Source organism: Nerophis lumbriciformis, linkage group LG17 (genome assembly GCF_033978685.3).
Source record: "Nerophis lumbriciformis linkage group LG17, RoL_Nlum_v2.1, whole genome shotgun sequence".
NCBI classification, from domain to species: Eukaryota; Metazoa; Chordata; class Actinopteri; order Syngnathiformes; family Syngnathidae; genus Nerophis; species Nerophis lumbriciformis.
In genome coordinates this window covers 1,525,536-1,540,219 of record NC_084564.2, presented here as the reverse complement: position 1 = coordinate 1,540,219, position 14,684 = coordinate 1,525,536, and the positions used below count along the sequence as shown (strand labels likewise).

The 14,684-nt window shown below is 44.4% G+C and overlaps 1 protein-coding gene across 2 annotated transcripts in view; it reads left to right on the top strand.

Annotated features, from left to right (window-relative positions):
* The window catches only part of sptbn4b (spectrin, beta, non-erythrocytic 4b), a 190,293-nt gene that overhangs the window by 130,964 nt on the left and 44,645 nt on the right, over positions 1–14,684 (top strand). For both annotated transcript variants that reach the window (XM_072914973.1, XM_061972189.1), the window contains exons 27-34: positions 4,350–4,439; positions 4,502–4,780; positions 4,837–4,967; positions 5,035–5,239; positions 10,836–11,081; positions 11,142–11,276; positions 11,346–11,590; positions 11,665–11,803. In XM_072914973.1, coding sequence (XP_072771074.1) covers positions 4,350–4,439; positions 4,502–4,780; positions 4,837–4,967; positions 5,035–5,239; positions 10,836–11,081; positions 11,142–11,276; positions 11,346–11,590; positions 11,665–11,803 — 1,470 coding nt within the window. The remainder of the gene's footprint in view (positions 1–4,349; positions 4,440–4,501; positions 4,781–4,836; positions 4,968–5,034; positions 5,240–10,835; positions 11,082–11,141; positions 11,277–11,345; positions 11,591–11,664; positions 11,804–14,684) is intronic.

The window sequence follows — 14,684 nt, the reverse complement described above, 5'->3', positions numbered from 1 at the left end:
CTTGTGCTGAGCGATCATAAAACGGCTGCAAAAGACGCACTGGCTGAGGCTCGCCTCCTGCACCCCCGCCGTAGAATTGTTATATCAACTAAAGCCCACACTTAAACTTTCCACGTGCAAGATTGAATCTATTTAAAAAAGTTATTTCATAAGAAGCCAAAAAGTGCAAAAACAATAATGTTGGTGTTGGAGGAGTTGTGAATGACTGCTGGGCCACAACATTAGGTACACCTGCAGACTGCAGGTGTACCTAATTCACAACTCCTCCAACACGAACATTATTGTTTTTGCACTTTTTGGCTTCTTATTAAATAACTTTTGTAACCTATTTTCATGGGCTTTCCTATTTGTGATGTTAAGTTCCTGTTATGCACTGTTATACAGTATATGCCTTGAGCTCTTATTTTGAAGGCGCTAAGAGCGGAAGTGACGACACGTTGGAGTGGAGTGGAAGTTTTTGAAAGAAGGTAAATAAAGTGGTCCTCGTGTAAACTGGAGCCTCCGTGTTTGTTATTTTGTAGTTTCATACAGTATAGGCCACATTTATAAACCCTCGGTTACACTTTTTTAAATAGATTCAATCTTGCATGTGGAAAGTTTAAGTGAGGGCTTTAGTTGCAGCGCATGGACTTAATTTATAAGTAAAGGTAAGACCATAATAACGTTTTTTTTATTAAATGTGCTTTTTTGTGTGCTACAGTTTGTATGTGTAAAGTTAAAGTTAAGTTAAAGTAGCAATGATTGTCACACACACACTAGGTGTGGTGAAATTTGTCCTCTGCATTTGACCCATCCCCTTGTTCACCCCCTGGGAGGTGAGGGGAGCAGTGGGCAGCAGCGGCGCCGCGCCCGGGAATAATTTTTGGTGATTTAACCCCCAATTCCAAGCCTTGATGCTGAGTGCCAAGCAGGGAAGAATGCTGGTATGAGCTTTTAAACATAACCCGTTAACTGCTGCCAATCAAATGGTGAATAAGATACTCTTTAGGGTTCATATGTTTGTAAATCTGACTGTGATGAAGTCAGTGCCTCACCAGCCATCAACCTCACCGCACGTCACTGCTGTAAGTATTGTGCATATTACACACTAGCTGGGAGAAGTCGGGAGAGTGGCCGTGCCAGCAATCTGAGGGTTACTGGTTCAATCTCCACCTTCTACCATCCTAGTCACGTCTGTTGTGTCCTTGAGCAAGACACTTCACCCTTGCTCCTGATGGGTCCTGGTTAGCGCCTTGCATGGCAGCTCCCGCCATCAGTGTGTGAATGTGTGTGTGTGTGAATGGGTGAATGTGGAAATAGTGTCAAAGCGCTTTGAGTTCCTTAAAAAAGGTAGAAAAGCGCTATACAAGTACAACCCATTTACCATTTAGTTGTAGTTTCCTTTTCCAAATTCGGAGGTGTTGAAATCGCAATGTAAAATCGCTAATGCTAAGAGTAGCCATGTCTATGGCAAATCCAATGCAAATTAGCATCAAGCGAGCACATTTTGAAAGAGAGAAGCTTTACTTCAGGTTTGGGCATTTTCTACTAGGCATACTTACATACTTGCCAACTCTCCCGGATTTTCCGGGAGACTCCCGAAATTCAGCGCTTCTTACCGAAAACCTCCCGGGACAAATTTTCTCCCGAAAATCTCCCGAAATTCAGGCGGACCTGAGTGACGTGTCGACAGCCTGTTTTCAGGTCCGCTTTCCCACAATATAAACAGCGCGCCTGCCCAATGACGTTATAACTGTAGAATGATGGAGGGCGAGTTCTCGGTTTCTTATGTGGGTTTATTGTTAGGCAGTTTCATTAACGTCCTCCCAGCGCGGCAACAACACACAACAACAGCAGTCACGTTTTCGTCTACCGTAAAGCAGTTCGTCTGCCGTAAAGCAGTTCGTCTGCCGTAAACAGCAATGTTGTGACACTCTTAAACAGGGCAATACCGCCATCTACTGTACATGCATATGTGACATTAACATCTAGGGCTTTTAGTGAGTGCAGTGCACAACTGCGCACACAATTCAACCCTTAACTCAACAATGAGTAGATGAGTGTTATGTGTGTGTATATGTGTAAATAAATGAACACTGAAATTCAAGTATTTCTCTTATTTATATATATATATATATATATATATATATATATATATATATATATATATATATATATATATATATATATATATGTGTGTAATAAATATATATGTGTAATAAATATGTATAAATATATAGCTAGAATTCACTGAAAGTCAAGTATTTCTTATATATATATATGTGTGTAATAAATATATATGTGTAATAAATATGTATAAATATATAGCTAGAATTCACTGAAAGTCAAGTATTTCTTATATATATATATATATATATATATATATATATATATATATATATATATATATATATATATATATATACAGTGGGGCAAAAAAGTATTTAGTCAGCCACCGATTGTGCAAGTTCTCCCACTTAAAATGATGACAGAGGTCTGTAATTTTCATCATAGGTACACTTCAACTGTGAGAGACAGAATGTGAAAAAAAATCCAGGAATTCACATTGTAGGAATTTTACAGAATTTATTTGTAAATTATGTTGGAAAATAAGTATTAGGTCACTTCAAACAAGGAAGATCTCTGGCTCTCACAGACCTGTAACTTCTTCTTTAAGAAGCTCTTCTGTCCTCCACTTGTTACCTGTATTAATGGCACCTGTTTGAACTGGTTATCTGTATAAAAGACACCTGTCCACAGCCTCAAACAGTCAGACTCCAAACTCCACTATGGCCAAGACCAAAGAGCTGTCGAAGGACACCAGGAAAAGAATTGTAGACCTGCACCAGACTGTGAAGAGTGAATCTACAATAGGCAAGCAGCTTGGTGTGAAAAAATCAACTGTGGGAGCAATTATCAGAAAATGGAAGACATACAAGACCACTGATAATCTCCCTCGATCTGGGGCTCCACGCAAGATCTCATCCCGTGGGGTCAAAATGATCATGAGAACGGTGAGCAAAAATCCCAGAACCACACGGGGGGACCTGGTGAATGACCTGCAGAGAGCTGGGACCAAAGTAACAAAGGTTACCATCAGTAACACACTACGCCGACAGGGAATCAAATCCTGCAGTGCCAGACGTGTCCCCCTGCTTAAGCCAGTGCATGTCCAGGCCTGTCTGAAGTTTGCCAGAGAGCACATGGATGATACAGCAGAGGATTGGGAGAATGTCATGTGGTCAGATGAAACCAAAATAGAAATTTTTGGTATAAACTCAACTCGTCGTGTTTGGAGGAAGAAGAATACTGAGTTGCATCCCAAGAACACCACACCTACTGTGAAGCATGGGGGTGGAAACATCATGCTTTGGGGCTGTTTTTCTGCTAAGGGGACAGGCCGACTGATCCGTGTTAAGGAAAGAATGAATGGGGCCATGTATCGTGAGATTTTCAGCCAAAACCTCCTTCCATCAGTGAGAGCTTTGAAGATGAAACGTGGCTGGGTCTTCCAGCATGACAATGATCCCAAACACACCGCCCGGGCAACGAAGGAGTGGCTCCGTAAGAAGCATTTGAAGGTCCTGGAGTGGCCTAGCCAGTCTCCAGACCTCAACCCCATAGAAAATCTGTGGAGGGAGTTGAAAGTCTGTGTTGCTCGGCGACAGCCCCAAAACATCACTGCTCTCGAGAAGATCTGCATGGAGGAATGGGCCAAAATACCAGCTACTGTGTGTGCAAACCTGGTAAAGACCTATAGTAATCGTTTGACCTCTGTTATTGCCAACAAAGGTTATATTACAAAGTATTGAGTTGAATTTTTGTTCTTGACCAAATACTTATTTTCCACCATAATTTACAAATAAATTCTTTAAAAATCCTACAATGTGAATTCCTGGATTTTTTCACATTCTGTCTCTCACAGTTGAAGTGTACCTATGATGAAAATTACAGACCTCTGTCATCATTTTAAGTGGGAGAACTTGCACAATTGGTGGCTGACTAAATACTTTTTAGCCCCACTGTATATATATATATATATATGAAATACTTGACTTGGTGAATTCTAGCTGTAAATATCATCCTCCCCTCTTAACCACGCCCCCCGACCAAGGCCCCCCCAACTCCCGAAATCGGAGGTCTCAAGGTTGGCAAGTATGTACTTGCTTTGTTTGTGTTCAAAATCTCCGAGGGAGTTTGGCTGAGTCCGCCTTGAGTGCTGTTTGAGTGATTGTTTACGTACGTTTATGTTCACGTCACGTGCAGCAAAGGTATCAAAATATGGTAGTAACAACGGAATTCAGTCGGTGCCTGTAAAAGTACCAAATTCAGTTCCCATTCCTACTCTCATCCATGGCATTTTGTTGCAGTTGTGGGTGCAAGAGCGCCTCCCGCTGGCCATGAGTCAAGAGCACGGCTCGTCTTTGCAGTCGGTCCAGCAGCTCATGAAGAAGAACCAGGTAAGACCATCGGGACCGCCCTCAAAGCACACTGAGCTGAAACGTCCCTCGCTCTCGTGCAGACCCTCCAGAGGGAGCTCCAGGGCCACCACGGCCGGGTAGAGGAGGTCCTGGAGAGGGCAGGGATCATCGCCTCCATCCGCAGCCCCGAGGGCAACATGGTGAGGGCGGGTCTGGAGCAGCTGGCCCAGCTGTGGGCTCTGCTGTGGGTGGAGACCGAGCGCAGGCAGCTGGTCCTGGACGCCATGTACCAGGCGCAGCAGTACTACTTCGACACGGCCGAGGTGGAGGCCTGGCTGAGCGAGCAGGAGCTGCACATGATGAACGAGGAGAAGGGGAAGGTGAGTAAAAAGAATCAAGGTATATTTGGGTTCAACCTTACTCCGGGTCTTTCCAGGACGAGCCGAGCACTTTGCAGCTGCTGAAGAAGCACCTGGTCCTGGAGCAGACCATCGAGGACTACGCCGAGACCATCGGCCTGCTGTCACAACAATGTCGGCAGCTGCTGGAGATGGGACACCCTGATTGGTTAGCTCAAACACACACAACGTCGCATTTGTTCTAGCCTCACATGCTGTGCACTGTCGGCCAACAGTGAGCACATCAGCAAGCGGCAATCGCAGATCGACCGCCTGTACGTGTCGCTGAAGGACCTGGTGGAGGAGAGGAAGAGTCGTCTGGAGCAGCAGTACTGGCTCTACCAGCTCAACAGGGAGGTGGACGAGCTGGAGCAGTGGATCGCTCAGAGGGAGGTGGTGGCCAGCTCGCCAGAACTGGGCCAGGACTTTGAGCATGTCACAGTAAGGATGGGAGTCATTACTAGGAGTGTCTCGATGCAACTCTGATGTCACATATTGGTCTGATATCAGAAAAAAACAAGTAGATTTAAAAACAACTCCGATACAAGCAGTCCTGCAGCGTGTTTGCTTGTGCCAAGCTGAACAGCAGAGGTGGGTAGAGTAGCCAGAATTTGTACTCAAGTAAGAGTACTGTTACTTTAGAGATTTATTACTCAAGTAAAAGTAAGGAGTAGTCACCCAAATATTTACTTGAGTAAAAGTAAAAAGTATGTTGTGAAAAAACTACTCAAGTACTGAGTAACTAATGAGTAACATACACACACATATCATGTATATATACATATATATATATATATATATATGTATGTGTGGGAAAAAAAATCACAAGACTATTTCATCTCTACAGGCCTGTTTCATGAGGGGGGGTTCCCTCAATCATCAGGAGATTTTAATGGGAGCATTCACATACCATGGTTTATATAGGGCACAGAGTGGGTGGGTACAGGCTGGCTTAGGGGCGTGGTGATTGGCTCATGTGTTACCTAGGAGGTGTTTCCGTCTGTGGCGGCATGCTGATACAATTTCGCTGCGCTTGTTGAGGGATGACAGGTCTGGACGGCAAATAATAAACAGTTTCTCTTTCAAGCATAGGTTGCATCTTTTATTACCACTATTGTAAGGTGTGCTGGATGCAAGAATTTGCCATGTTATTGAATATTCAACATTATTGTCTTTGAGGTCCCAAATGTGTTTGCTGAGTTCTGTGGTATTCCGCAGGTTTTGGTTCCTGAAAGAAGCCTTGTGATTGTTCCATCTGGTTTTGAACTCTCCCTCGGTTAATCCTACATATGTGTCGGATGTGTTAATGTCCTTGCGTGTTACCTTAGATTGGTAGGTTTGTAAGCACCCACCGTTGAGAGGGCAATCAGGTTTCTTTCGACAGTTGCAGCCTTTGTTGGTTTTGGAGTCGCTCTGTCCGGGGGCCGTCGGCTCATTTGCAATTGTTTTGTTGTGCTTTGAGATAATTTGTTGTATATTGTTCATACAGCTGTAACTCAATTTAATGTTGTTCTTGTTGAATACTTTTCTTAGGGTGTTGTCTTTGGGAAAGTGTTTGTCAATCAGATTGAGGAATTTGTGTCCAATGTTAGTTGAGACGTTTTGCTGTATGGGGGGTTGTACCAGATGATGTCGTTTCGTTTTCTGTTCTTTTTTGGCTGGTTTCCTGGCGTGGGTTCATAGGTGAGGGTGAAATTGTATCCGCTTTCATCAAGGGCTTTTTGGTACGGGGGGGTTGCTTGGTCAAATTCAGCTTTGCTAGATGACAGCATCGATAGCCTTTTATTAATTCCGGTCGGTATTCTTTTCGTGGTGGTGGGTGGGTGGTTGCTGTCATGGTGCACGTATTGGAGTGTTGTGTTGGGTTTCGTGAATGGTTGGTAGCTGTTATTTCTCAGGTTGAAAGTGACGTCAAGGAAGTTGACGGTTTGCTTGTTGGCTTCAATCGTGATCCGTAGGCTGTATATATATATATATATATATATATATATATATATATATATATATATATATATATATATATATATATATATATATATATACATACATTGATATATACAGTATATAATTTATATTTATTTATTTTGCCGTTTTTGTTTACATGTTAAAGGTGTTTTAATGAATATACATGCATGTTTACCACATATAGATTCCTTTCTTTCATGAAGACAAGAATATAAGTTGGTGTATTACCTGATTCTGATGACTTGCATTGATTGTAATCAGACAGTAGTGATGATAACGTCCGAATTTTCGAATGGAAGAGAAAAAAAGTCTTCCTTTCTGTCCAATACCACATGAAAGTGGTTGGTTTTTGGCATCTTATTTGTCCAGCTTCCATATTCGTTTCTATACACTTTACAAGAAATACATTGGCGGCAAACTCCGTAGCTTGCTAGCTTGTTTGCGCTGGCTTTCGGAGACTCTTATTTTGAAAGCGCAGGCGCGATGGAGCGGCACTTTTATTGTGAAGACAGGAACTGTGCAGTCAGGCTTTAGGCTTTTGACGGGAAGTACGGTTGAAATTAAAAAAAGGGTCTTTTTTCCTTCACATTTTTGATTGATTGATTGGAACTTGTATTAGTAGATTGCACAGTACAGTACATATTCCGTACAATTGACCACTAAATGGTAACACCCCAATAAGTTTTTCAACTTGTTTAAGTCAGGTCATGTGACCGCCTGGCTCTGTTTGATTGGTCCAACGTCACCAGTGACTGCATCTGATTGGTGGAACGGAGTGAACGTCACCAGTGACTGTATTTGTTGAAACGCAGGCACTATGAAGGTCTGTCTGACAGACCAAAACAAACAAAGCGTGCATTAACAGATCGATAAAAATTAGTAGCGAGTAGCGAGCTGAATGTAGATAAAAGTAGCGGAGTAAAAGTAGCGTTTCTTCTCTATAAATATACTCAAGTAAAAGTAAAAGTATGTTGCATTAAAACTACTCTTAGAAGTACAATTTATCCCAAAAGTTACTCAAGTAGATGTAACGGAGTAAATGTAGCGCGTTACTACCCACCTCTGCTGAACAGCCTGTTAACATTTCATTTACAAAGGTAAACATGGTAGGCGAGCAGCTACACTACAGACAAGCAAACAATAGCACACAAGCTACTAGAATCAGTGGCCACCTCACGATTCGATTCCCATTCAGGAGCTACGATTCGATTAAAAATCGATTATTGATGCATCTTTAAATAATGTGCAGTTTTACATTTCTTTTCATTTCCCTAAAAGAGTGTTAATCACTTGCAACTTTAAAAAATAAATTCATTTGTAATAAGAAATAGTTAAATTAATTCCCACATGAATTAAACAAATGAAAATGGTGTGCAAAACTGGACCATAAGTGCCCTAAAATAAAGGAGCTGGTCGGATCTCTCGGTGAGTCAGCCACATTTTAGAACTGTCTGCATTACTTTATTTACAATAAATAAATCGATGATCAATTAATAACGCTTACTAATCAATTCTATAATCGTCCATGTCTGAATTGCGATGCATCTAAACCATACTTGCCAACCCTCCCGGATTTTCCGGGAGACTCCCGAAATTCAGCGCCTCTCCCGAAAACCTCCCGGGACAAATTTTCTCCCGAAAATCTCCCGAAATTCAGGCGGAGCTGGAAGCCACGCCCCCTCCAGCTCCATGCGGACCCGAGTGACGTCAGGTGCGCAACACCACTTAAATCGTTGGCCAACCAAAAAGTAACCCCAGTACGCTATAGCCAACATTCACCAGGAGATGGCAACAGACAAACATAGATCACTCTATTACATTCCTCCCCTTTTAGAAATGTATAGAAGTTACTCAAAATAAATAAACAACCCAACCAAAAAATGCAGCAGCTCAATTAAAAAACTGTACTTAAGCCACATTCTTTTCTTTCTTTTTTAGTACTGAACTTTTAACCCTCATTTGTAAAAAATAACATGTTTGTTATACAAACAGTATTTGTACATCTTTAACACAGATTTTTATACTGTCTTCAGAGAGTCAGTTTTTTTGGTGGTACTCGAAACCTTTCTGGGTACCTGCGAAAGGGTGTTCAGCATGGTTAGAAAAATAGTGACAGAGAATAGAACAAGGATGGACAATTCAACCCTTAACTCAACAATGAGTAGATGAGTGTTATGTGTGTGTATATGTGGAAATAAATGAACACTGAAATTCAAGTATTTCTTTTATTTATATATATATATATATATATATATATACAGGTAAAAGCCAGTAAATTAGAATATTTTGAAAAACTTGATTTATTTCAGTAATTGCATTCAAAAGGTGTAACTTGTACATTATATTTATTCATTGCACACAGACTGATGCATTCAAATGTTTATTTCATTTAATTTTGATGATTTGAAGTGGCAACAAATGAAAATCCAAAATTCCGTGTGTCACAAAATTAGAATATTACTTAAGGCTAATACAAAAAAGGGATTTTTACAAATGTTGGCCAACTGAAAAGTATGAAAATGAAAAATATGAGCATGTACAATACTCAATACTTGGTTGGAGCTCCTTTTGCCTCAATTACTGCGTTAATGCGGCGTGGCATGGAGTCGATGAGTTTCTGGCACTGCTCAGGTGTTATGAGAGCCCAGGTTGCTCTGATAGTGGCCTTCAACTCTTCTGCGTTTTTGGGTCTGGCATTCTGCATCTTCCTTTTCACAATACCCCACAGATTTTCTATGGGGCTAAGGTCAGGGGAGTTGGCGGGCCAATTTAGGACAGAAATACCATGGTCCGTAAACCAGGCACGGGTAGATTTTGCGCTGTGTGCAGGCGCCAAGTCCTGTTGGAACTTGAAATCTCCATCTCCATAGAGCAGGTCAGCAGCAGGAAGCATGAAGTGCTCTAAAACTTGCTGGTAGACGGCTGCGTTGACCCTGGATCTCAGGAAACAGAGTGGACCGACACCAGCAGATGACATGGCACCCCAAACCATCACCCAACCATGCAAATTTTGCATTTCCTTTGGAAATCAAGGTCCCAGAGTCTGGAGGAAGACAGGAGAGGCACAGGATCCACGTTGCCTGAAGTCTAGTGTAAAGTTTCCACCATCAGTGATGGTTTGGGGTGCCATGTCATCTGCTGGTGTCGGTCCACTCTGTTTCCTGAGATCCAGGGTCAACGCAGCCGTCTACCAGCAAGTTTTAGAGCACTTCATGCTTCCTGCTGCTGACCTGCTCTATGGAGATGGAGATTTCAAGTTCCAACAGGACTTGGCGCCTGCACACAGCGCAAAATCTACCCGTGCCTGGTTTACGGACCATGGTATTTCTGTTCTAAATTGGCCCGCCAACTCCCCTGACCTTAGCCCCATAGAAAATCTGTGGGGTATTGTGAAAAGGAAGATGCAGAATGCCAGACCCAAAAACGCAGAAGAGTTGAAGGCCACTATCAGAGCAGCCTGGGCTCTCATAACACCTGAGCAGTGCCAGAAACTCATCGACTCCATGCCACGCCGCATTAACGCAGTAATTGAGGCAAAAGGAGCTCCAACCAAGTATTGAGTATTGTACATGCTCATATTTTTCATTCTCATACTTTTCAGTTGGCCAACATTTCTAAAAATCCCTTTTTTGTATTAGCCTTAAGTAATATTCTAATTTTGTGACACACGGAATTTTGGATTTTCATTTGTTGCCACTTCAAATCATCAAAATTAAATGAAATAAACATTTGAATGCATCAGTCTGTGTGCAATGAATAAATATAATGTACAAGTTACACCTTTTGAATGCAATTACTGAAATAAATCAAGTTTTTCAAAATATTCTAATTTACTGGCTTTTACCTGTAGATATACCGGCCCCCAGACACATTGTTTTCTCTAAATGTGGCCCCCGGGTCAAAATAGGCCTGCTCTAAAGGGACAGTCATAACTGCGATGTGGCCCTCAATTAAAAAGCGAGTCTGTCTCCCCTGCTCTAGTACTCCTGTCTTCTACTGCATTTGTTGATGCTGCTATTTGAAACTTCGCCATGGAATTGACTCTAACCTGAAGCATTCTCCTCCTCTGTAGCTGCTCCAGGAGAAGTTCACGGACTTTGCGTCGGAGACGGGCAACGTGGGCCAGGAGCGAGTGACGGCCGTCAACCAGATGGTGGACGAGCTCATCGACTACGGCCACGCCGAGGCCGCCACCATTGCCGAGTGGAAGGACGCCGTCAACGAGTCCTGGGCCGACCTTCTGGAGCTGATGGAGACCCGGGCGCAGATGCTGGCCGCCTCGCACCAGCTGCACAAGTTCTTCTCCGACTGCAGAGAGGTGAGAAGGAGGATCGTGAATTTGATGTGATTGGTACGATTCATAATGCTGTTTTTGTAGGTTCTGTGCCAGATTGCGGACAAGCATCGAAGGCTACCTGAGGTCCGTGGTCGCCAGAGCAGCACGTCCAATACCAGCACGCTGCAGAGACTCCTCCAAGGCTTCGAGCAGGACATCCAGCTGCTGGTCACGCAGGTACAGCGGCTAAAAGGTCCAACATCGTCCTGGCGCTCCCTAAACCGTCTCCCCGTGTCCTCCCATCAGGTGCGGCAGCTGCAGGAGAGCGCCGCCCAGCTCAGGACGGTGTACGCGGGCGAGAAGGCGGACGCCATAGCCTGCCGCGAGCACGAGGTCATGCAGTGCTGGAAGGAGCTGCTGACGTCCTGCGAGGAGTGTCGGGTTCAGATCACCACGGAGACGGACAAGCTGAGGTTCTTCAGCCTGGTGCGGGATCAGATCATGTGGATGGACTCCATCGTCTGTCAGATCGGGGCGGGAGAAAAGCCCAGGTAGATGTCACTTCTTGTCCGCGATGACGTCTCTCTGGTACCTCGTGGTCCACGTTTGTCCTCGTCGCCTGCAGGGACGTGTCGTCCGTGGAGGTGCTGATGAACTATCACCAGAGTCTGAAGAGCGAGGTGGACGCTCGCAGTCACAGCGTGGTGGAATGTGTCGAGATGGGGAAGACGCTGCTGGCTGCTCGCAACCCCGCCGCCCAAGAGGTGAGAATATGGAAGTAATATTGTAGCAAAATTATTTGCCAACGTGTAATCCAAGTTGCATGCGTGTTAGAGATGCGCGGATAGGCAATTATTTCATCCGCAACCGCATCAGAAAGTCGTCAACCATCCGCCATCCACCCGATGTAACATTTGATCAGAACTGCACCCGCCCGTTGTTATATATCTAATATAGACGATGCAAGGCATTAGTGAGGTTATAAAGCTTTTGCCTGTTAAAGAAAGGAGACTGATCCAATGCAGCACAGACATTCGCGTGCCACGCTGTCACGACCCAGACGCACACCAGTGCGCAATCATATGGGAGCCGCGCTGAGCGCACCTCCAAGCGCGTCTCGCTGCCGGCGACAGCCGGGTATATGGGCCCGACGCTCCAGCGCCATCCATTTTCAGGGCTAGTTGATTCGGCAGGTGGGTTGTTACACACTCCTTAGCGGGTTCCGACTCCCATGGCCACCGTCCTAGCTGCTGTCTATATCAACCAGGGTGAGCCCCAACCCTTTCATGAGCGCACTGCGCGCAGAGTGACCCCTGTTACGCGCCCCCGGCAACAGGGGTGGCGGGCAGGTAAGCTGCTTACCTGCTGCGCGTGACGCCGGCCGCGGCGAAGGCGGGGTGTCGGTGCGGTGGGCGCGGTGGTGACCCTGGACGTGCGTCGGGCCCTTCTCGCGGATCACCTCAGCTACGGCTCCCGGTGGGGCCCTCTCGGGGGAAGGGGCCTCGGTCCCGGACCCCGGCGAGGCGTCCCTTCTCCGCTCCGTAAAAGTGTCCATCTCTTTTTTTCTTCTTCTTCTGTTGTGGCATATGCTGCAGGTGCCTGCTCGTTTTTCGTATGTGGGTAACAACATTTAACTATGTATATATATTTCCCAATTGGTTTAACTGCCACCCGCCTGAATCTATTTAAAATCTAATTTTTTTTTATTTTAACCGCCCGACCCGACCCGCGGATAAAATCTAATTTTTTTTTATTTCATCCGCCCGATCCGCGGATAATCCGCGGACTCCGCGGTTGTGCCCGCAAACCGCGCATCTCTACTCAGTAAAGGTTTGGGAACTGAGGAGACACATTTTTGAAGCTTCTCAGGTGGAATTCTTTCCCATTCTTGCTTGATGTACAGCTTAAGTTGTTCAACAGTCCTGGGGTCTCCGTTGTGCTATTTTAGGCTTCACATTTTCAATGGGAGACGGGTCTGGACTACAGGCAGGCCAGTCTAGTACCCGCACTCTTTTACTATGAAGCCACGTTGATGTAACACGTGGCTTGGCATTGTCTTGTTGAAATAAGCAGGGGCGTCCATGGTAACGTTGCTTGTGTTGCTCCAAAAGCTGTATGTACCTTTCAGCATTAATGGTGCCTTCACAGATGTGTAAGTTACCCATCTCTTGGGCACTAATACACCCCCATACCATCACACATGCTGGCTTTTACACTTTGTGTCAGGTCTGTGTAATCATATTTTGTTTTAAGTCATGTTTTGTTTAGTTTCTGGCTTTTCACTCCCTTGTCTTGTTTGCATGATTACCCATTAGTTTCACCCGTTCCACGTTTGGACTCTTTGTGCACTCTTGTTTGTCACCATAGCAACCATTAGTTTTCACCTGTCACGTCACGCACCTGTTTCACGTTTTGAGTCACGCACCTGCTTTCACTAATCATGTCCATAGTATTTAAGTTCATTCATTTTCTGTTGTTCGTCCTGACGACATCCCCGCATTTATGCTCCTGCACACTCTCCACACCCTGATGACCCTTGCTACTCTTTTTTTTCATGCCGGTTCCATGCCAAGTAAGTTTTTGTTTATTAAGCCACAGTTAGTGTTTTGTTTAATTGTTCATAGTTTCTGCCAATGTGCAAGTTTTGTGTTTATAGTCTAGTCTTGTACCTCCGCCCCTGTGCGCGCTTTTCGTTTATTCCTTTTTTGATAGTTTAAATAAATCATGTACCCACCTTCAAGCCTTGACCAGTCCAGTTCATTTGCACCACGGGAGAACAAACCAAGCCACAGTCCTAGTCATGACACTTTGCACCTATAACAATCCGGATGGTTCTTTTCCTCTTTGGTCCGGAGGACACGACGTCCACAGTTTCCAAAAACAATTTGAAATGTGGACTCGTCAGACCACAGAACACTTTTTCCACTTTGCATCAGTCCATCTTAGATGAGCTCAGGCCCAGCGAAGCCGACGGCGTTTCTGGGTGTTGTTGATAAACGCTTTTCGCCTTGCATAGGAGAGTTTTAACTTGCACTTACAGAAGTAGCGACCAACTGTAGTTACTGACAGTGGGTTTCTGAAGTGTTCCTGAGCCCATGTGGTGATATCCTTTACACACTGATGTCGCTTGTTGATGCAGTACAGCCTGAGGGATGGAAGGTCACGGGCTTAGCTGCTTACGTGCAGTAATTTCTCCAGATTCTCTGAACCCTTTGATGATATTACGGAGCATAGATGGTGAAATCCCTAAATTCCTTACAATAGCTACTTGAGAAAGGTTTTTCTTAAACTCCGGACCAAAGAGGAAAAGAACCATCCGGATTGTTATAGGCGCAAAGTGTAAAAGCCAGCATGTGTGATGGTATGGGGGTGTATTAGTGGCCAAGACATGGGTAACTTGCACATCTGTGAAGGCACCATTAATGCTGAAAGGTACATACAGGTTTTGGAGCAACACAAGCAATGTTACCATGGACGCCCCTGCTTATTTCAGCAAGACAATGCCAAGCCACGTGTTACATCAACGTTTTTCATAGTAAAAGAGTGTGGGTACTAGACTGGCCTGCCTGTAGTCCAGACCTGTCTCCCATTGAAAATGTGTGGCGCATAAAGAAGCCTAAAATAGCACATTGTCTTGCTGAAATA